This window comes from Lathyrus oleraceus, chromosome 4, assembly GCF_024323335.1.
Source record: "Lathyrus oleraceus cultivar Zhongwan6 chromosome 4, CAAS_Psat_ZW6_1.0, whole genome shotgun sequence".
Classification (NCBI taxonomy): Eukaryota; Viridiplantae; Streptophyta; class Magnoliopsida; order Fabales; family Fabaceae; genus Lathyrus; species Lathyrus oleraceus.
The window spans coordinates 53,339,011-53,360,243 of record NC_066582.1 but is presented as its reverse complement, the minus strand read 5'-3'; the positions used below and the strand labels follow the sequence as shown (position 1 = coordinate 53,360,243).

The 21,233-nt window shown below is 35.9% G+C and overlaps 2 protein-coding genes and 1 long non-coding RNA gene across 3 annotated transcripts; 2 read left to right on the top strand and 1 right to left on the bottom strand.

Annotated features, from left to right (window-relative positions):
- Window positions 1–6,107: 6,107 nt before the first annotated feature.
- On the bottom strand, window positions 6,108–6,840 carry LOC127073246 (ABA-responsive protein ABR18-like). Its single transcript, XM_051014388.1, has one exon. It carries the CDS (start codon window positions 6,763–6,765, stop codon window positions 6,289–6,291), a length of 477 nt encoding a protein of 158 aa, XP_050870345.1. The 5' UTR covers window positions 6,766–6,840; the 3' UTR covers window positions 6,108–6,288.
- A 4,071-nt stretch (window positions 6,841–10,911) lies between these two features.
- LOC127073245 (pyrophosphate-energized vacuolar membrane proton pump 1) lies at window positions 10,912–13,859 on the top strand. The gene is made up of 8 exons (XM_051014387.1): window positions 10,912–11,036; window positions 11,127–11,297; window positions 11,537–11,651; window positions 11,779–12,158; window positions 12,270–12,356; window positions 12,454–12,784; window positions 12,884–13,294; window positions 13,383–13,859. The coding sequence occupies exons 4-8, from the start codon at window positions 11,824–11,826 to the stop codon at window positions 13,464–13,466; spliced, it is 1,248 nt and encodes a 415-aa protein (XP_050870344.1). The 5' UTR covers window positions 10,912–11,036; window positions 11,127–11,297; window positions 11,537–11,651; window positions 11,779–11,823; the 3' UTR covers window positions 13,467–13,859.
- An 826-nt stretch (window positions 13,860–14,685) lies between these two features.
- Window positions 14,686–15,679, top strand: LOC127073244 (uncharacterized). The gene is made up of 2 exons (XR_007785703.1): window positions 14,686–15,046; window positions 15,415–15,679. It is a non-coding gene; the product is annotated as an uncharacterized LOC127073244 (long non-coding RNA).
- The last annotated feature ends 5,554 nt before the right edge of the window (window positions 15,680–21,233 follow it).

The following is a 21,233-nucleotide window of genomic DNA, read 5'->3' as shown; positions in this document are numbered from 1 at the left end:
ACTGAACTTCACCCTCATGCCATGAGTTATCTTACCTTTGGTGATGGTGCAAAGGGTGAAATTAAGGGAATGGGTAGGCTGGATTGCCCTGGAGTTCCTGACCTTGACGATGTCCTACTTGTTAAGGGATTAACTGCTAATCTTATAAGCATCAGTCAACTGTGTGATCAAGGTCTGAATGTAAACTTCACCAGAACTGAATATCTGATTACTAACAAGGAAAATGAAGTAATCATGAAGGGAGTTAGGTCCAAAGACAACTGCTACATGTGGAGCTCTCAAGAAACTGGATACTCTTCAATGTGTACCTTAGCCAAAGAGGAAGAAGTGAAGATATGGCATCAAAGATTGGGCCACCTGCACCTTAAAGGTATGAATAGGATCATTTCAGTTGAAGTTGTTAGAGGAATTCCCAACTTAAAGATTGATGAGGGAAAAATCTGTGGAGAATGTCAGATTGGAAAACAAACAAGGATGTCACACCAGAGGCTCAGACATGAAACCACTACCAAAGTCTTGGAACTCCTTCATATGGACTTGATGAGACCCATACAAGTAGAAAGCCTTGGTGGGAAGAAGTATGCATATGTGGTTATGGATGATTTCTCCAGATACACCTGGATCAATTTTATAAGAGAAAAATCTGATGTATTTGAAGTCTTTAAGGAGCTTTGTCTGAAACTTCAAAGGGAAAAAGAAAGTCCTGTTGTCAAAATTAGAAGTGATCATGGGAAGGAGTTTGAGAACATCAAATTTGCTGAATTCTGCTCTTCAGAAGGAACTCATCATGAGTTCTCATCTCCCATCACTCCCCAGCAAAATGGTGTGGTGGAAAGAAAAAATAGGACTCTCCAAGAATCAGGCAGAGTTATGATTCATGCTAAGAAATTGCCCTACCATTTTTGAGCTGAAGCCATGAACACAACCTGCTATGTTCACAACAGAGTGACATTAAAGAAAGGGACTCCCACAACCCTTTATGAAGTTTGGAAAGGAAGAAAACCTACAGTCAAATACTTCCATGTATTTAGTAGCAAATGTTATATCTTGGCTGATCGTGAGCAAAGAAGGAAGATGGATCCCAAAAGTGATGAAGGAATATTTCTGGGCTATTCAACAAACAACAGAGCTTACAGGGTCTTTAATTCCAGAACTAATGTCTTGATGGAATCCATTAATGTTGTGGTTGATGACCAACAGACTGATGTCACAAACGATGTTGAGACATCTCTGAATGATTCTCCAGCTGACCTCTCAGACAAAAATAAGGAAGAAGAACCTCCTCAAGCTGAACCTGAAGATGACAGAATCAACAAGGGTCCCTCTATCAGAATTCAGAAGGATCATCCTAAAGATCTTATCATAGGAGATCCAGATAAAGGAGTCACTACTAGATCAAGGGAAGTAATCTCACATGGCTACTTTGTGTCAAAGATTGAACCCAGAAATATCAAGGAAGCCTTGACTGATGAGTTCTGGATCAATGCCATGCAAGAGGAGTTAGGCCGATTCAAGAGGAATGAAGTATGGGAATTGGTTCCTAGACCTGAAGGAGTAAATGTCATAGGTACAAAGTGGGTATATAAGAATAAATCTGATGAACAAGGGGTTGTTACTAAAAACAAAGCTAGATTAGTAGCTCAAGGATATTCTCAAGTTGAAGGAGTAGACTTTGATGAAACATTTGCTCCTGTAGCTCGCCTTGAGTCAATTAGATTATTGCTTGGAGTGGCATGTATTCTGAAATTCAAACTGTTTCAAATGGATGTAAAAAGTGCCTTCCTGAATGGCTACTTAAATGAAGAAGTATATGTTGAACATCCTAAAGGATTCACAGATCCAAATCTTGCACAACATGTGTACAAATTGAAGAAAGCCCTCTATGGGTTGAAGCAAGCTCCCATGGCTTGGTATGAGAGACTCACAATGTTCCTCACTGACAATGGATACAAGAAAGGAGGTATTGACAAAACTCTGTTTGTGAAGAATGAAGGAGGAAAGCTCATGGTGGCACAAATATATGTAGATGACATTGTATTTGGTGGGATGTCAGAACAGATGGTTGAACATTTTGTTAGACAAATGCAATCTGAGTTTGAGATGAGCCTTGTTGGAGAACTAACCTACTTTCTCGGGCTACAAGTCAAACAGATGGAAGACTCTATCTTTCTATCTCAAAGCAAGTATGCCAAGAACATTGTGAAGAAGTTTGGGATGAAAAATGCAAGCCATAAAAGGACACCTGCTCCTACTCATGTGAAAATCTCCAAAGATGAAAATGGTGTCAGTGTAGATCAGAGTCTATACAAAAGCATGATAGGTAGTTTGCTATATTTCACATCAAGCAGACCTGACATTGCATTTGCTATAGGTGTTTGTGCTAGGTATCAAGCTGAACCAAAAGTCAGTCACATAAACCAAGTGAAGAGAATACTGAAATATGTCAATGGCACCAGTGACTATGGGATGTTGTATACTTTTGGATCTGGATCCATGCTAACTGGTTACTGTGATGCTGACTGGGCCGGAAGTGCTGATGATAGGAAAAGCACATCTGAAGGATGCTTCTTTTTGGGGAACAATCTGATTTCATGGTTCAGCAAGAAACAAAACTGTGTATCTTTATCCACTGCTGAAGCTGAATACATAGCACCTGGGAGTAGCTGTTCTCAACTGGTCTGGATGAAGCAAATGTTGTCTGAATACAATGTCACACAAGAAGTCATGACATTATACTGTGATAACCTGGGTGCCATAAATATTTCCAAAAATCCTATTCAACATAGTAGGACAAAGCACATTGACATTCGTCATCACTTCATTAGAGAACTTGTAGAAGAAAAGATCATAACTCTGGAGCATGTCACTACTGAAAAGCAATTAGCAGACATTTTCACTAAAGCTTTGAATGCCAATCAATTTGAATGTTTAAGGGAGAAGTTGGGGATCTGTGTTCATGAGAACCTATAGCAAGCAAAGGAGTTTGGGTTTGTTCATCCCAGAGGATATTTCTGTCTGGGTGAAGTGTGCTGTGGCGAAGACTGGTCTAGTGTGGCTGAAGTTTTATTGTTTTTTTGAAAATATGTAATATGTGGCAGTCCTCATTGATGCCTGTTTGTAATTTTTTGGGCTCTTAATGAGTTCCATGGATTTGTTCGTTATCTCAGCTATCACAGCTATGAATGATGATGGTTTGTATCTCCTGAACAATTATGTTTTAACATTTTTAATGTTATAACATCTGTGCTGACATTCTCTGCTAGGCTAATTGACATTTATTTTGTCTAATTGGTCACCTTTGGTCAATTTTGACTAAAAAGGGGGGGAAGTGTTGATGTGGAAGCAGTTGTGGAGTTGTGAGATGTATGTAGCTGAACTGAAGGACAACTATTATTGAAGGAAGTGCACAGGTGTTAAAACAGAATGTTGTTCTGTTTACAGATGTCAAAGAGGTTGTCTGATATGGTGCACAGGAGTTGATGTTGAAGCAGATGTCAGAATGACATTCTGGCTAGTACAGGTGCTGTGATTACAGTAGCTGTTATGTTCATGGAAGATGGTTGACGTATGCACAGATTTAAGGGGAGAAAGAGTACCCTTGTGCATTTGTGTGTCTTACTAGTTGCATCCATAACTAGTAATTCTAATTTTGTTGCACAGATTTAGGGGGAGGAGAAGTACCCTTGTGCATGTGTGTATTACTAGTAACTAGCTAGTAATTGTGTTTCTTCTGCTGCTGTTTAAACTGTTGTTTAACTGCTGATAGTTTTCTTGTGAACAAAAAGGATAGATATATGTTTTAGCCAAAATTTGTCAAAGGGGGAGTTTGTTGATTCTAAGCGTTGACAGCAATTTTGGTAAAACAAAGAGTGTTCACAAGATGTTATGTGTGATGTCTTAACATGAGATATCCTATGTACCTGCTGGAGTTCAAGAACATGATCATGCAGGATTGTTTCAGAATGTCATACACAAGGTCATGACATCTGATATATGTGTACCTGCTGGAGTTTAAATGAAAGACATGTTCATGCAGGATTGTTTCAAGATGTCATACACAAGGTCATGGCATCTGATATGGTTGTACCTGCTGAAAGTTATAAAAGGAATTATGGAATTATGCAGGATTTTTCCAGGATGTCAGACCCGATGTCATGACATCCTGTACACAGAACATTCAGTGTGAATGTCTGGTGTTTTGTGATTGCACAATTAATGGCAATCTATGTATGATTGAAGATCTGATTTGCAGGCGCATTCAATCATGGATTACAACCTGATTTACTTATTTTCCAAGGAAATCTAACCAACTATTATAAAAAAATTGATTGGAAAATAGATTTAGGGTTTTCAAGATGTCCAAGCCCAGCTGAACGCTTCTAACAAAAGGGACTTAGAAAACCTGTTTTACAACACAACCAATACTGAGCGAAATATAGTGATAGAGCTAGGGTTTGTGTTTGTCTAGTCGTAAGACTTGTAAGCCATTCAAGTCATTTTTTGATGATTGAATTGGACTGATTTGTGGTTGTAATTTGTCACTCTAAAGCTGTTAAGCAAGAGTGCGTGTCTACTTGATCAAAGCTGTGAAGCAAGATCAAGTGTGTGTCTTCTTGATCAAAGCTGTTAAGCAAGATCAAGAGTGTGTCTTGTTGATTGAAACTGTGAAGTAAAATCAAGAGTGTGTTATTGAATATTGTTTTCTTTTCTCAAGGGATTGTTGTTTAAGATCACAGGTTGATTGTAGGGAAGTGAGTGGGTTCTCATATCTAAGAGTGCTTAGGTAGAAATTGCACGGGTAGATATTAGGTGAGAAAGACTGTAACTTGTTGAAGTGTACGGAGAGTCTTTGAACTGATTCTATTTTAGTGAATTTTCTTCCTAGCTTGGTAGCCCCCAGATGTAGGCGAGTTGGACCGAACTGGGTTAACAATTGCTTGTGTCTCTTGCATTACCATTCTCTATCTTTATTCTGTTTGCATTACTCAGATATTAGTGTCGTGACATTACCTTTGACATCTCATATCTGATACCAGAATTTTAATCGGTTTAGATCATTCTCATCCATAACTATAAACACCAATAAAATAGTCAATTGGCTTGCTAAGAATAAAAGTGTCGCTAAGAATAAATTTATTTTATAATTGGTCATATTTATTTTATAAGTTTATGTATGAAATTTCAAAGTGATTAATACAATTTTTTTTTTTGTAAAATAAATACCTTTTTATATCAATCGTTATTAGTTTATATATATATATATATATATATATATATATATATATATATATATATATATATATATATATATATATATATATATATATATATATATATATATATATATATATATATATATATATATATATATATATATATATATATATATATATATATATAAAATAGAAATCTAATTTCTGACGTTAATTTTAAAGTATCTTAAATTATAGGGAATTATTTTATAAAATAACTATTTAAAAAAAAATCAATAATTAAAAAAAAATCAAAATAATCAGTTTTAGAAGAGGATGCGTCAGATGAATTGGCGCATTCCCTAAGCATGAAGAGGATGCGCCAATAGCATTGACACATGTATTAGGCTCCTCATGAGGAGACGTCAATGCTATTGGCACATGCATTGACCCTTATGAGGAAGCGTCAATGCTCTTGGCGCCTTATTGCAATTTGTAGTATGGAGCATCACATGCGGGCGCCATAGGGATTGACGCGCACACTACAAATTACATTAAGACGCCAGGAGCATTGACGTCTCCTCATGAAGGCCAATGCATGCGCAAATAGCATTGGCGCCTCCTCTTCATAGTTAGGGGATGCGCCACTTCATCTGGCGCATCCTCTTGTAAAACTGGTTATTTTCGAATTTTTTTTTAAAAAAAAATATTATTTTAATTTTTTTTTTCAAATTATAGATCTCTCTTGATCCGTTTAGATTATTTTCAAGTCGATTTATATCCATCAAACCAAAATAAAAGTGTGTATTTTCGCCTTATAACCACCCACAAATATGAATAACTCTTCTTTTTAATTTTGAACTGTACTAACGATCATAAATTTATAACAGTTACTAAACTTAATAACAACAAAAATATGGGTAGGCTTCATATTAAGTCGTTGATTATTGTAAAGTGAAATACAAAGATACGAAATCTAAAAGTTGAGAACAAAAGAAAGGAACAGACACTTTATTACATTGAAAGATAATTGGTATTAAGAAGACAGCAAGAAAGCTAGCAAGGACAGTGATGAGATGATATAGTATCATGATCATCAGTTGTAATTAGGATTGGCCAAAACGTAAGCCTCAATGGCTTTGAAAAGAGCATCACCCTTAGCTTTGCCTTCCTCAACTTCCTTTTCAATAGGCTTAGCATCTCCTTTGGTGTGATATTTAACAATCATCTTCCCAACAGATCCACCATTTGGACCTTCAAACAATTTGGCCTCAAATGATATCTTCTCAACTATGTCCGATATACCGACTCCTCCAACTATACTGTAATTATATTCCAACTTTGAATCATCAATGGCTTCAATCTTGTGCAACACGTACAAGGTCTGTCCTCCTTCAACAAAAGTGAGTTTCTTGACAGTGCCTGGACCACCATTTCCTTCAACGATCTCAACAGTTTTGATTGAATCAACAACCTTTGGAACGATGACATCAGCATCATGCACGACAGCTTTGAAGAGCTTGGCAGGAGGGACGGTAGAGGTGGTATCATTCTCGTATGTGAAAACACCCATGATTATTGATAATATGGTGATGATGAAGTTGTAAAGAGGAGTTTGAGAAGAAGAGGTGTGTGTGACTTATAATGAGCATAGGAAAACTTTGTATTTATAGGCACTCTGCCTTCTTGGCCGACCCCAATTTATTCTCCGGCCGCTAGCTGGTGTGACTTTGTTGACTAACTCTCACAGACATGACACCTTTTTCTGCCCATTCTTTTCATTTTTTTCTATCAACATTCGTGCCTCTACATAATCACTTTAATTATTTTTAAAAATGCACCAAATCACATTTTAACATGTCAGATAAACATTTTATAAATTGATATTAATAAAGTGATGTATATAATAATAAAAGGTTAATACCGCTAACTTCATACACGTTGCATTCAAATACAATCAACTTCTACGGATCAAATTCAACAATTGTCTACTGTTTGTTTACATCAAATCAAATGCTGTAAATTAAATGATGAATCCGGTATATAAATTCATGCCGTTAAACGTGGACTTTTTGTTTCGAAATGAAACTGATGATGCCCGTCTAGAAAAAGACTTTTTAACTTTTTAAGTTACTTTTTTATTTTTAAATTTAATATGTTTTTAAATGGGTTAGATTCGGATGACATCTTTTGAACAAATAACTTCAAACTTCAAGTGCATGTAAACTGTAGTATTCAAAATTCTGCTATGCTTGTACTCGTTAAATGTTACCCGTCCGAGGAACACTAAATCTAACCCTATAAAGTGGTATGTGTATAAATCTCAAATGTCATCTCTACTCAATATCCTTAAGACGTGACATAATTTACTATCAACTCTTCAAAATTTTAATGCATGCTCTTACAATTTTACTATTTTTTTATTTTTTATGTTTAATTGAACTGATAGATTAAATACATTTTTTATTCTATAATGGTATATGAGTATTTTATAAACCACTATTTTTATATTACATTGTGTTACACTTGGATTTTCTGCTACTAGAAAATCAACAAATAATTACAATGAAAAGATATTTACTGTGAAAAAATATTAATGAGGTGTCTTTAAAAGAGCATCAATGATAAGTTGTCGGCAGACCAACGATGAGGAATCAACAGAGTTGTCGACACAACGAGACATGGTTTGGAGGACTCTTAAGGATAAATCCCTAAGACTCAGATTGCTGGGAAATATGTCCAAAATCTCGAAAAGGGCAGTTGACAGAGGTCTTTATTCATTCAAAAGGACCAGTCGAATAAGCCACGTGATGTAAAAGAACTTAGTAAATTTATAAGTCTTGAGTCCTTGATAAGCACCATCGACAACACATTAGAGCGGTTAGCATAGAGGGTTCGTGAAGAAGTGGGAAGCAATTACCACTCGATGTGGGTTTTAAACAGAGAATGTCTTGGAAGACACGTAAGCACACTAGTGAGAACTTGAAGATTAAACACAGAGTAAACACAGTAGTCCCGCGGTAATCATAAATGTCATCGACAGTTACTTTGTAAATAGAATAAATAGGAGACTCACACATATGATCAAAGGTTTCAAAATTTTATACATACTCTCCATACCACTAGAGTACCCGATTCAAAGAGCGAAACAGTTGAGCGAGAAACATGTATGCGTCTGTGTCCATTATTTTTTAGTCTTTTTCCTTCCTTAAACAGAACATGTCATTTTACCTTCGTTTTGTTTAATGTCATTTATTTCATTTTACCTTATTATTTATCACAATCTGACTCCATTTAAAGTCTTTTTCTACGCTGCATTCAATTCACACGTGTGAAGACAAGCTTCTCAAACTGTTTTGATGAAGACATGCTCTACAAGCAAATACACATCGCAAAAAGAATGGTTCAAGACTCAAGCACAAGTCAAGCTTCACTTATAAAAGAATTTCAAGTCTTGAAGATTTCTATTGATTTTATCAAATTGTTAAGGTATTAAGTTCTCAACCTATTTATATTCATTCAAGTGCTCAAGGTTTTCATACACGCATATCATGTTTTCATTTAGGCCTCTTAAACATTTTTCATTTGGCCTTACATTTCTTTTTCACTTCATTTTGTTTCTGCCCTGATGGTAATCGGTTACCATATTTGATGTAATTGATTACCAATTGTGTGTGTTGTCTCCTGTGACCAGTTTTACAGCAGGTAATCGGTTACCATATATGGGTAATCGATTACACAGTTAAAATTTTCAAATTTATTAACGTTGGCTCAGGTGTAACCGATTACACCATATTGGGTAATCGATTACCACTGAACCAGTGGCAGAAAGAAATGCATTATTTCATGAAAACCTTTTCTGAAATTTGTTCTTGAAGCATGGAATCCATTCATGTATTATGACCATTTAGAAAGGTGTCTTAGGGTTATATATAACACATTTCTGCAGAATTTGAACACACCTCCTTTACACAAATATTTCAAATAGCCTTTTTCTTCGTCTTTTCAAATTCTCTCAAGTGTTCTTGATTAAATTTTTTGGTGAAACTTTCTACGCATAATTTTCAATATACATTCATATAGTTTCATCCATACCATTCTTAGAGCACTTGTATGTCATAAAGAGAATTGATTTCTTAAAAGGAGAAGATCAATCAATAGATTGATATATTATTCCATTTGTTAAAAACTTGTAAAAACTCATATTGTCCTTATTATCCTTGTTGTTCAGGATTGTTGGAAACAAGAGAGTCATTAAGAGAGGATTGTTCTCTTAGTGGACTTAGTGAAAAATCCAAGAGGATTGTTCTTGGTGTTCTTGTTAGAGTATGTATAGAAAGACTAGGTTGTCTTGTCCATAAGATCTAACTATAATAAAATGTCTTACATGTGGTAACACTACTAGAATAAGTCATTTTAGCCTCCTAGTTTAGAGTCGGCCACCGACACGGACACTATTAGTGTCGGCTAAGCCTACACTAACGGACTCTATCTAAGTACACTTGTAAGACAAGTTATTTTTTTTTATCAGTGTCGGCAAAACCGACACTACTTGTTATTTTATATTTGAAGAATGTTTGATTAATTTATTTAGAGTCGGTGAGACCGACTCTATCTAGTAGCATTATTTTTTAATTAGTATTTATTTATTTAGAGTCCGCTGAGCCGACTCTATTCTTATAACATATACAATTTTCATTGATTTATCTATAATATATATATATATATTTAAGGTTTAAGTATTTTATTTATTAATTAGAGTCCGCTTGGCGGACTCTATGGAATTTTCTATTTCGTACCAAAAATCAGCTTATTTCCCTCTTTCCTTTTCCCTCGTCATTTTTCACTCTCCCTCCATTTCATTTCACAAAACGAAAACCCTAATCTGATTCTTCCTCTCTCTCTTCCGATTCTTCCTCTCACCGTCGCAGGCGTCACCACCGTAATCGCCGAGACCGCGACAAGGACTCCGTTAAGAACCGAAAAAAACCAAGTCTCACTCCCACACCAAACGACGTCGCAAGCATCATCGCTAGTCTTCCATTCTGATTCATATTCTTCATCCCCCTCTCTGGTTACTCCAGGTTCCAATTCAATTCCTCACATAACGGACTACATGCTTATTCCCTTTTTAATTTTTATTTCTCGGTATATACATGATTTGATTCCATATTCAATTTACTATCCATGAATTTTTATGTACAGACGTTCTCAAATGCTATGGAATACAGTTGAAGAAATAGTTTATTCAACCTTTTGTCTCTGTGTTTTGGTTACGGGTATGTTTGTATGTTTCCACTAATTTGAATTAATCAAATTTAGTTTAAAGTTCGTCTGTGTATTTGGTTCTGCCGTGAAGAAAATTGATTTTGATTGAATTGATTCTGTAAAAGTAATTCTGGCTAAAAGTGATTTACAGTATGTTTTAGATAAATTGTTGCAAAAGTGAGTTGAGTTGTGTTAAGAAAGAAAAATCAGTTCTACATGATTTACAATATGTTTTACAGTGATTTACAGTATGTTTTACAGTATGTTATAGAAAGAAAAATCAGTTCTACATGAGAGCAACCGAACATGTTAAAATCAATTTTGGGTGATCCAAATGTTATGGTATTGATCAATATGACACTCAAGGCTTAGGTCCTTAGATTCTGCAGCTAAATTTTATGTCATTATTTGGTAAATGATTCTTGGATTCGTATTTATGTGTGACAACTTTAGACATTTCAAGTTCCGTCTTTTTTGAGAAGAAAAGCCAACCCTAAAAATGTTGTTTCCATCATACTGGGAGGAGGTTCTGGTGTTCAACTTTTTCCTCTTACCAAACGAGCTGCTACACCAGCTGTGAGTTAACCAAACCATTGTTTTTGTTGACTCAAAATTCGAGAATTGTTTCATTCGGTAATGATACATAGTATTGTTTACATTTTTCAGGTTCCTGTTGGTGGATGCTACAGGCTTATAGACATTCCAATGAGCAACTGCATCAACAGCGGGATCAACAAAGTATTTGTATTGACACAGTTCAACTCAGCATCCCTTAACCGTCATATCTCTCGCACCTATTTTGGAAATGGCATCAACTTTGGAGATGGATACGTAGAGGTATGTATCAAGAAATCGGCTGTTAATTGTGAATGGTGTATATCGTCATGTTTAATTTTTGAACCACTGAAAATAAAATAAAAATCCCTTGGAATGCATGTATTCTATTCTCTCCTAATACCCATTAGGAAGTTATCTGATTTTCTCCTAATACCCATTAGGAACTTATCAGCCATTCATTTTTGTCTAATATATGTTTTAATTTTCAGTGGTTGACGAGTTAATTATTTGCCTTATAGAAAATGGATCGTACTTGAAGAGATTTTTGATTGCTCTACTAGTGAAGCAGATAGAGGGCATTGATGAAGATAAGCGTGATGTGACGTGAATGAGGGTTCAAATAGAAACAAAAGGGTGAAGCAAAACTAAATTTTCTTTTCTTTCTAGTTTCTCTTTCTAGTTTTGCTGTTTTTTATATTGCTTTTGGTTTTTTGTTTATTTAGTTTTTTGCTTATGTCTCCTTGAACTCTTGTGTATTCAGGTTATTGCTGATAATGTTGGTGATAATGTTGGTGATATTGCCGGTATGGGATCCGATCTATTTGGTTCATATGCAGAGGCATCTTGTGCTGCCCTTGTTGTTGCTTCCATCTCTTCTTTTGGGATAAATCATGAGTTCACTGCCATGTTGTTCCCTCTCATCATCAGTTCTGTGGGCCTCCTTGTTTGTTTTCTCACCACCTTATTTGCAACCGACTTTTTTGAGATCAAACTTGTAAAGGAAATTGAGCCAGCATTGAAAAAACAGCTTGTTATTTCAACAGTACTGATGACTGTTGGAATTGCAATTGTTAGTTGGATAGCACTCCCATCTACCTTCACCATATTCAATTTTGGAGAGCAGAAAGTTGTCAAGAACTGGTTAGTTTCATAACACTTATTGTTAGGGTTTCAGTCTATTTACGAAATAATGATTTGAATCATAAATTTTGAACAGTCTTAGTACTTACTGGATTGATTTTGGCTTTGCAGGCAGCTATTCTTGTGTGTTTCTGTTGGTCTTTGGGCAGGGCTTATCATTGGATTTGTTACTGAATACTATACCAGCAATGCATACAGGTAAAAGCAATTCTGAATCATATTTTGCATTTTCATCTTCATTCATCTAATTGATTAAATATTAACAGGAGTTACATTTTCTTTCTGAATTTTGCAGCCCTGTGCAAGATGTTGCTGATTCCTGCAGGACTGGTGCTGCTACCAATGTTATCTTTGGTCTTGCCTTGGGATACAAGTCTGTTATCATTCCAATTTTTGCCATTGCAATTAGTATTTTTGTAAGTTTCAGTTTTGCTGCTATGTATGGTGTTGCTGTTGCTGCACTTGGAATGTTGAGTACTATAGCAACCGGATTAGCCATCGATGCATATGGTCCAATCAGTGACAATGCTGGAGGTATTGCTGAGATGGCTGGAATGAGTCACAGAATTCGTGAGAGAACCGATGCTCTTGATGCTGCAGGAAACACAACTGCTGCCATTGGAAAGGTTCAGTTTTCCTCTTTTTTTTTTCTTTTTTTTTCACCTAGTTCAATATATTCTATTATTCTAGTTAAGTTCTTGATGTATGTTGTAACTATGTTGTAGGGGTTTGCTATTGGTTCTGCCGCCCTTGTGTCTTTGGCCCTTTTTGGTGCCTTTGTGAGTCGTGCTGGTGTTACAACCGTCGATGTCCTGACTCCCAAGGTTTTCATCGGTCTGATTGTGGGCGCCATGCTCCCTTACTGGTTTTCTGCCATGACCATGAAGAGTGTCGGAAGTGCAGCATTGAAGATGGTTGAGGAAGTTCGCAGGCAATTCAACACGATTCCTGGATTGATGGAGGGAACTGCGAAACCTGACTATGCCACATGTGTGACAATCTCCACCGACGCTTCCATCAAAGAAATGATCCCACCTGGTGCCCTTGTTATGCTAACACCCCTTATTGTTGGGATCTTTTTTGGTGTTGAAACACTTTCTGGTGTCCTTGCCGGATCATTGGTTTCTGGTGTACAGGTAATTAATGTTTGGTACCCACTGTCTGCTGCTTGTAATACAATCAATATTAATTCATGATGCAATGTGGTTGTTGTGTTGATTACAGATTGCCATCTCTGCATCCAACACTGGCGGTGCTTGGGATAATGCCAAGAAGTACATCGAGGTAAAATACTATTTTACTAAATAGATTGAGCTGTATGATACTATTTTTGATAGAAGTATTTGGAGTTTCTATCTCTTTCCATCAACCAAGAGCTTTAGTGTGTGTGAAGATGGGGTTGTGTAGGGTCCCATGAGGGGAGTTTAGAGATGTTTCTGGTTGGTTTTGGAAGTTCTGGGGGTACAAGGTGGAGCCTGTCTTGACCATCATCTTAATTACACTTATAAATCTTGTTGATATAGACATATATACTTTGTGATTCTGTTCATACACTTCCTCAGTTCTCATTTTTGTGGGGAAACTATCTTGCATTCTACTTTTCTCTTAACTTAAATATGGTATGGGAATTTGTTGAAGGAATGGCTTGTAGTTCCTCTATGTTTTTTCTTTAATAAAAAAACGTATCTGAATTTTTTTGAACTTAGATGAATGAGATGATAATATTATTATTCTGTAATATTTCAATTGGTCAGTGTTCATTTTTCATGAGGATCTATTATGCACTTCCATTTTGAGCTCTTGCAGATATGAAATAATTAATTTGGTCATAAACTAAGTCACTTGACTAGACCATCATTTTCATATACTATCAGATATGAAATAATAAAAGGTTAATACCGCTAACTTCATACACGTTGCATTCAAATACAATCAACTTCTACGGATCAAATTCAACAATTGTCTACTGTTTGTTTACATCAAATCAAATGCTGTAAATTAAATGATGAATCCGGTATATAAATTCATGCCGTTAAACGTGGACTTTTTGTTTCGAAATGAAACTGATGATGCCCGTCTAGAAAAAGACTTTTTAACTTTTTAAGTTACTTTTTTATTTTTAAATTTAATATGTTTTTAAATGGGTTAGATTCGGATGACATCTTTTGAACAAATAACTTCAAACTTCAAGTGCATGTAAACTGTAGTATTCAAAATTCTGCTATGCTTGTACTCGTTAAATGTTACCCGTCCGAGGAACACTAAATCTAATCCTATAAAGTGGTATGTTTATAAATCTCAAATGACATCTCTACTTAATATCCATAAGACAGTGACATAATTTACTATCAACTCTTCAAAATTTTAATGCATGCTCTTACAATTTTGCTATTTTTTATTTTATTTTTTACATTACAATTTGGAAAAATTAATGATCAACAAATGTCACAATTAAAATTCAATCAAAAATTTCTTTGCATGTCAAATGTCAAACAACCATTAGCTACCGCAAACAAAAGTATCCTTCTTTACTTAGCCACACGATTTTTCCACATTTTCTCTATCTCACTTTTATTCTCTCACATTTTGAATTTAGGGTTTCTGAAAAAGAGAGAAAACTCATTTTCTTCTTTTATTCCTTTTCCTCTTCTCTCAGTCTTCTTCTATGCCTCCACACGTGTATTTTGATTTTGAAATTTCTTTTCTATTTATCGACCATTTTATTTTATTCATCAATGCCTCTTTTTTCTCTTCTGATTTTGGATGTTTATTTTCGATTAACATCAGTTAGTTTTATGTCTCTTTCTGTTTATGCAGATGAGCATCAACAGGGACGACAAATCGAGCATGAATGGTTGATGAAGCTTTGACTCATGTTCATTATCAAAGTATGTTCTGTTTTGTTTTGATTTTTTTTCCTTTTTTGATGCAAAGACCAGATAGATAAAATCACATTAATGTTAATGAGAAGTATTCGTTCTGATTTTTTTCCTTACAGAAATGAGATCTAAAAGGTTCAATAGAAGTATTCGTTCTGATTTTAAGGTTTAAATATAAAGAATTATAATCACATGTGCTTAAATTTGTAAGTGAAAATTTGTATAAGTTTATAGATACTAAATTGTCTTTGTTTTGTCTTAATTTAATTCGCGTGTTGTTTTATAGTTTTATCGTAGAAATTATCTATGTTTGTTATTGTCATGATGATATGCTGACATTTGAAATTCTATGCATAATCTAATGGCAAAATGCCAAGTGATAAGACCGTTGGTGGAGGTGGTGATGCTTTCAACCCCTTCTTCACCGAGGCAGGTGAGGACGGGAACATATTGTCAACTTTTCAACCTAGAGCAACTCATTAGCGACAAAGAAGATGCCGCCAATAACTTTGATTACAATGCTCTAATACGTTTGCCATGTTATAAGAACATTTCATTTATGACAATGGTTTACCCTTCTTTTTTTGAGGTGGTTTAAAATACAAAATGTCTCTATTGAAGAAAGAGATGATTTTAGTGTTATTTCATATGTCTAATTATATGTGTCTATTTGATATTGGTTAATTGGGTAAAGTACTTACTTTTATTTTAAAGTATGGGCAATATTTCATTATGTTTAATTGAACTCATAGATCAAATACTTTTTTATTCTATAATGGTATATGAGTATTTTATAAACCACTATTTTTACATGACATTGTGTTACACTTGGATTTTCAGCTACTAGAAAGTCAAAAAAGAATTTGAATAAAAGACATTTAATGCGAAAAAACATTAATGAGGTGTCTTTAAAAGGACATTGATGATAAGTTGTTGGCAAACCAACGATGAGGAATAAACAGAGTTGTCGACACAACGAGACATGGTTTGAAGGACTCTCAGGGAAAAATCCCTAAGACTCAGATTTCTAGGAAATATGTCTAAAATCTCGAAAATGGCAGTCGACAGAGGCCTTTATTCATTCAAAAGGACCAGTCGAATAAGCCATGTGATGTAAAAGAACTTAGTAAATTTATTAGTCCCGTGGTAATCATAAACGTCATCGACAGTTACTTTTTAAATATAATAAATAGCAGACTCAAACATAAGATCAAAGATTTCAAAATTTTATACGTACTCTCCATACCACGGGACTACCCGAGTCAAAGAGCGAAACAATTGAACGAGAAACATGTATGCGCCCGTGTCCATTATGTTTTAGCCTTTTTCCTTCCTTAAGCGGAACATGTCATTTTATCTTCGTTTTGTTTAATGTCATTTATTGCATTTTACCTTATTATTTATCACAATCTAACTCCACTTAAAGTCTTTTTCTACGCTGCATTTAATTCACACGCATGTGTGTTGACACGAATTATTTGCACAAATTGATTTGGAGATTTTTTGAGTTAATCTCACAGACTTTCAAACTCGTGATTGTTTACCAAAGATACCGGTAAACAAATTGACATGTCTAGTGAGACCCTTTTGTGTGAATATTTTTGAAAAAAAGAAGTGTCTTACGTTATTTTTATTTATAGTATCTTCCGTGTTGTATGCACTTAAGGAGTGATAAGTGACTTTCCGATATGTCTCGAAAAAACTAAACCCCTTCCCATAGTAGTAATCCAAACCCAGGAGGACAACCGACGGTTACTATCATCGGCAGTTTCGTGGCTTCAGCGTCATTCGAGGAGATGCTCATTGTCATAAGCCAAGAAGTGGTGTATTCTATACCATCATATGTGGGAGTTCCATCAACACAAGCGCCAAACACTCCAACATTTTCTAGGGATTTACAAAGTTTAGGAGACAAGAGGCCTCCTTATCTTGGTTTCTCATTACCTTAGAAGAAACAAACGTATGGCATGCCAAACGCGATGATGACAATCCTACACCCTAGTATGTCAATGTATTCTGAAAACTTGATGGTAACGTCATCTCCCTTTAACCCTGATTTGACTTCAGCATTTACCACTAGCAACTTTGGCCAACTAGGACAACCACCAAGAGGTATGAGGTATTTTTCTCCCCAGGGTGCTTTGTCCTTAATCAATAACTCTCTCCAAGTCATGAGACAGTTAATGGATAAAAACAACCACGATAGGGTTCATAAAATTACACACTAGATATGTAACATGTTTAACCCACTTATAAAAAACATGAATAAGAGTTATCAACAATTAACCCACCAAATGGCACTACAAGAAATGATCCATTTTATGACAAATGGGTTGTGACCCTGGTGTAAAAACTGCCTTAAATCTCTATTTACTACCGTTAAGCCCAACTGCCTCAAATTTTTAACACAAATAAATAGATTTTCATAACAATATTTTATAATAAAACTTTATTTTCATCTCTCTTTCATGTTAGAATCCCTTTCTCACTTCAACTCTCTAAGAGAAACGTAGAATGTATTTTTTCTCAGTTTTCTTTCTTCTAAATCCAAGAGTTTCTGTACATTCTTCTTATCTCTCCATCTTCGGCCGCACCTTCTCCTTATCTCTCAATGTCCGGTGCTACCCTTAGCCTTTTCAAAAACACAACTTTGGTTTAGTTCACAATTTTACCTTTTCTCTCACAAAACTCTTAGGGATAATAGTAAACCCTAAAATTGCATCATCGTATAAATCGCCATCAGATACCCATTTCCAATAGTGACCTGCTTCTTCAAATATTCATTATGATTATATTTTGATTTTCAGGTATAGGAAAGGAAGCAAGAGATTTTATAGCTTAGATAAGGTTTGAAGGAAGCTTAAGGTTCGAATCTAGGTGAGATGCTCGTTGATTTTTCGAATCTAATTTATTTATTTATTTTTGAATCTATACTTTTTATATTGTTTTTATTAGAAGTAATTCATATTTATTAGTTGTACTATTTTCTTAGTCCCTAAGTTTGTTAGAGGGTATTTTAGTATTTTATCCTATTCTAGGAACCCTAGTTTTAGCTTATAAATAGGGTGGCAATCATTGTAACTTTTATCATGTTTTGTAGCCGTCATTCTCTTAATAGAATATTTCCGTTCATCATTTATTCTATCTTTGCACCAACAATTGGTATCTAGAGCTCCGGTTCGGATTCATTGGGAAACACGGGAAACACGAGTGAACGTGAGGTCTTGTGTGTTTGAATTTGATTCTTAGATTCGGGTTGAATCTTGAACAAAATCTGATCAGAATTTTAATTTTATGGGCTGGGAAACACTGTGTGAGAAATCTGAGTGTACTGTGCAAGGTAGAAAAATGAACGGAAACGGCAACATGAACACCAAACTTCCAGTATTTGACGGTAAAAACTGGAATCGTTGGATGATCCAAATGCGTGTACTGTTCGGTGCTCAAGATGTTCTAGATCTTGTCACTGATGGTTATGTTCCGGTAGCAGCAGATGCGACGGATGAACAGAAAAACGCGCAGAAGGAAGTAAGGAAGAAGGATCAGAAATCATTGTTTTTCATTCATCAATGTGTTGATGTAAATGTGTTTGAGAAGATTGCAGATTCAACGACAGCAAAGGCTGCGTGGGACACACTGGTTAGATGTTATGGTGGTGATGCATCAGTGAAGAAGGTGAAGCTTCAGTCCTTGAGAAAGCAATATGAGAATCTCAACATGAAGAATAATGAGAAAGTTTCTGAATACATCTCCAGAGTGATTCTGATCACTAATGAGATGAAAGCGTGTGGAGAAACTCTTTCTGAAGAAACAATCATGGAGAAGGTATTGAGATCCCTTACCTCTCAATTTGATTACATTATGGTAGCAATAGAACATTCCAAAGATCTGAGCACCATGAGAATTGAAGAGTTGTAGAGCAGTCTAGAAGCGCAAGAGTTGCGTTTGACTGAGAGAACTTCTGAAAGGGAAGTAGAGCAGCAGGCTCTAAAAGCAACTTCTGATAGGAGGTATCAGAAGCAGTCAGAAGTCAGGAGAAGATCTGATGGTGGTCAGAAGTCAGAAAGCTCAACCTCTGATAGGCAAAAGAATGCTCGGAAGGGAAAAGAGAAGTATGACAAGAAGAAGATCCAATGTTACTGTTGTAAGAAGTTTGGTCACTTTGCTAGAGACTGTTGGTCAAACAAGGAGAGAAAATCAGAAGAAGCAAATATAGCCAGAAGTTCTGATGACGAATATGTGCTATTGATGGCCTCTAAATCTGATGATATGGATCTAATAGACTTGTGGTATATGGACACTGGCTGTTCAAATCATCTTACTGGAAACAAGAAATGACTGGTTGACTTTGACTCTGAAAAGAGGATAAAGATCAGATGTGCTTATGACAAATATATTAATGCAGAAGGTATGGGAAATGTCAGAGTGAGTCTGAATAATGGGAAAACAGCATTGATTCAGAACGTGTGGTATGTACCTGGCATCAGAAGCAATCTAATGAGTGTGGGACAATTAATTGAGAAAGGTTTTTTAGTTACCATGAAGGACAATCTTCTGAAGCTGTATGACTGCAATCAGAAGTTGATTATGGAGTAAGAACAGGGAAGGAATAGAACATTCAAGGTGAATGTCAGAACTGCAGACTCAGAATGTCTTAGTGCAACAAGTGCTGAGAAGGAGAGTGAGCTGTGGCACAGAAGATTTGGTCATTTGAATTTCAGAAGCTTAAAACATCTTAATTCAAAGAAGTTAGTACATGGAATTCCTGCAATTAAGAAGCCTGAAAAGTCATGCAAAGTTTGCATGGAAGGAAAACAACCACGATTGCCATTTGCGTCAGAAACTGCTCCAAGAGCAAAACATGCCTTGGGAGTTGTACATTCTGATGTGTGTGGTCCATTTCCAGTAGCATCGATTGGAGGGAATAAATACTTTGTGTTATTTATTGATGAATTCACAAGAATGACATGGGTATCCCTTATTAAGTTTAAACACGAGGTGTTTGATGAATTCAAGAAGTTCAGAATGAAGGCTGAGAATCAGAGTGGTCAGAAGTTGAAGATTCTTAGAACTGACGGTGGAGGTGAGTATAACTCCAAAGAGTTCCAGAAGTTCTGTGAGGAGAATGGAATTGAGCATGAGATTACTGCTCCTTATACCCCTCAACACAATGGTCTTGCTGAAAGAAGAAACCGCACTTTGCTTGATATGGTGAGAAGCATGCTAAAGGAGAAGAAACTTCCTCAGAAGCTCTGGGGAGAAGCTGTTGCCACTGTAACGTATGTACTCAACCGATGTCCTACGAAGAAGTTGAAGGAAATAGTTCCAATACATAAGTGGACTGGAGATAAGCAAAGTGTTAGTCATCTGAAGGTATTTGGTTCTGTTTGCTATAAACATGTTCTAGAAGACAGAAGACAGAAGCTGGATGATAGAAGCAAAGTGATGATTCTGATAGGGCACCACAGTACAGGTGCATACAAGCTCTATCGTCTAGAAACCAACAAAATTGAATTCAGCAGAGATGTGATTGTGAAGGAATCAGAATTTTGGAATTGGGATAAGTCTCAATCTGATTCTGATATTAGAACTTCTGAAGAAAGGTCAGAGTTAAGAATTTCTGAAGTTGGAGTAAACTCTGACGTTGATTCTGATTCTGATAGTGATTCTGACTCTGGAGAAGACTCAGAAGATGAAGGTGACTCTAATGATCCAGACTATGATGACCCAGACTCTGATGGTAATCCAGATTCTGGTGGCAATTCAGACTCTGGAAATATGTCAGCCCCTGAAGATGGTCAAAGTTCTGGAGGAAGTCAACCATCTGAAGCTAGAAACTCTGAAGCTCAAGACTCTGAACAAGTTCAGAGACCACAAAGAATCAGAAACATCCCCAGAAGATATGTAGAATTTGACATGCTGCAAGACACTAAAGTAGACTCTGAAGGAGAAGTTATTCAGTGTGCCGTGTTAGTAGACTCTGAACCCATAAGTACAAAAGAGGCTCTTAAGCAAAAGCTCTGGCTGAAGGCCATGAAAGAAGAACTTGATGCTATAGAGAGAAACAAGACTTGGAAGCTGACAAGAAAGCCATCAGCGTCAGATGGGTTTTCAAGCAGAAGTTAAAGCCAGATGGTTCAATTGGCAAACATAAAGCAAGGTTGGTAGCCAGAGGATTTCTACAGAAACCTGGGAT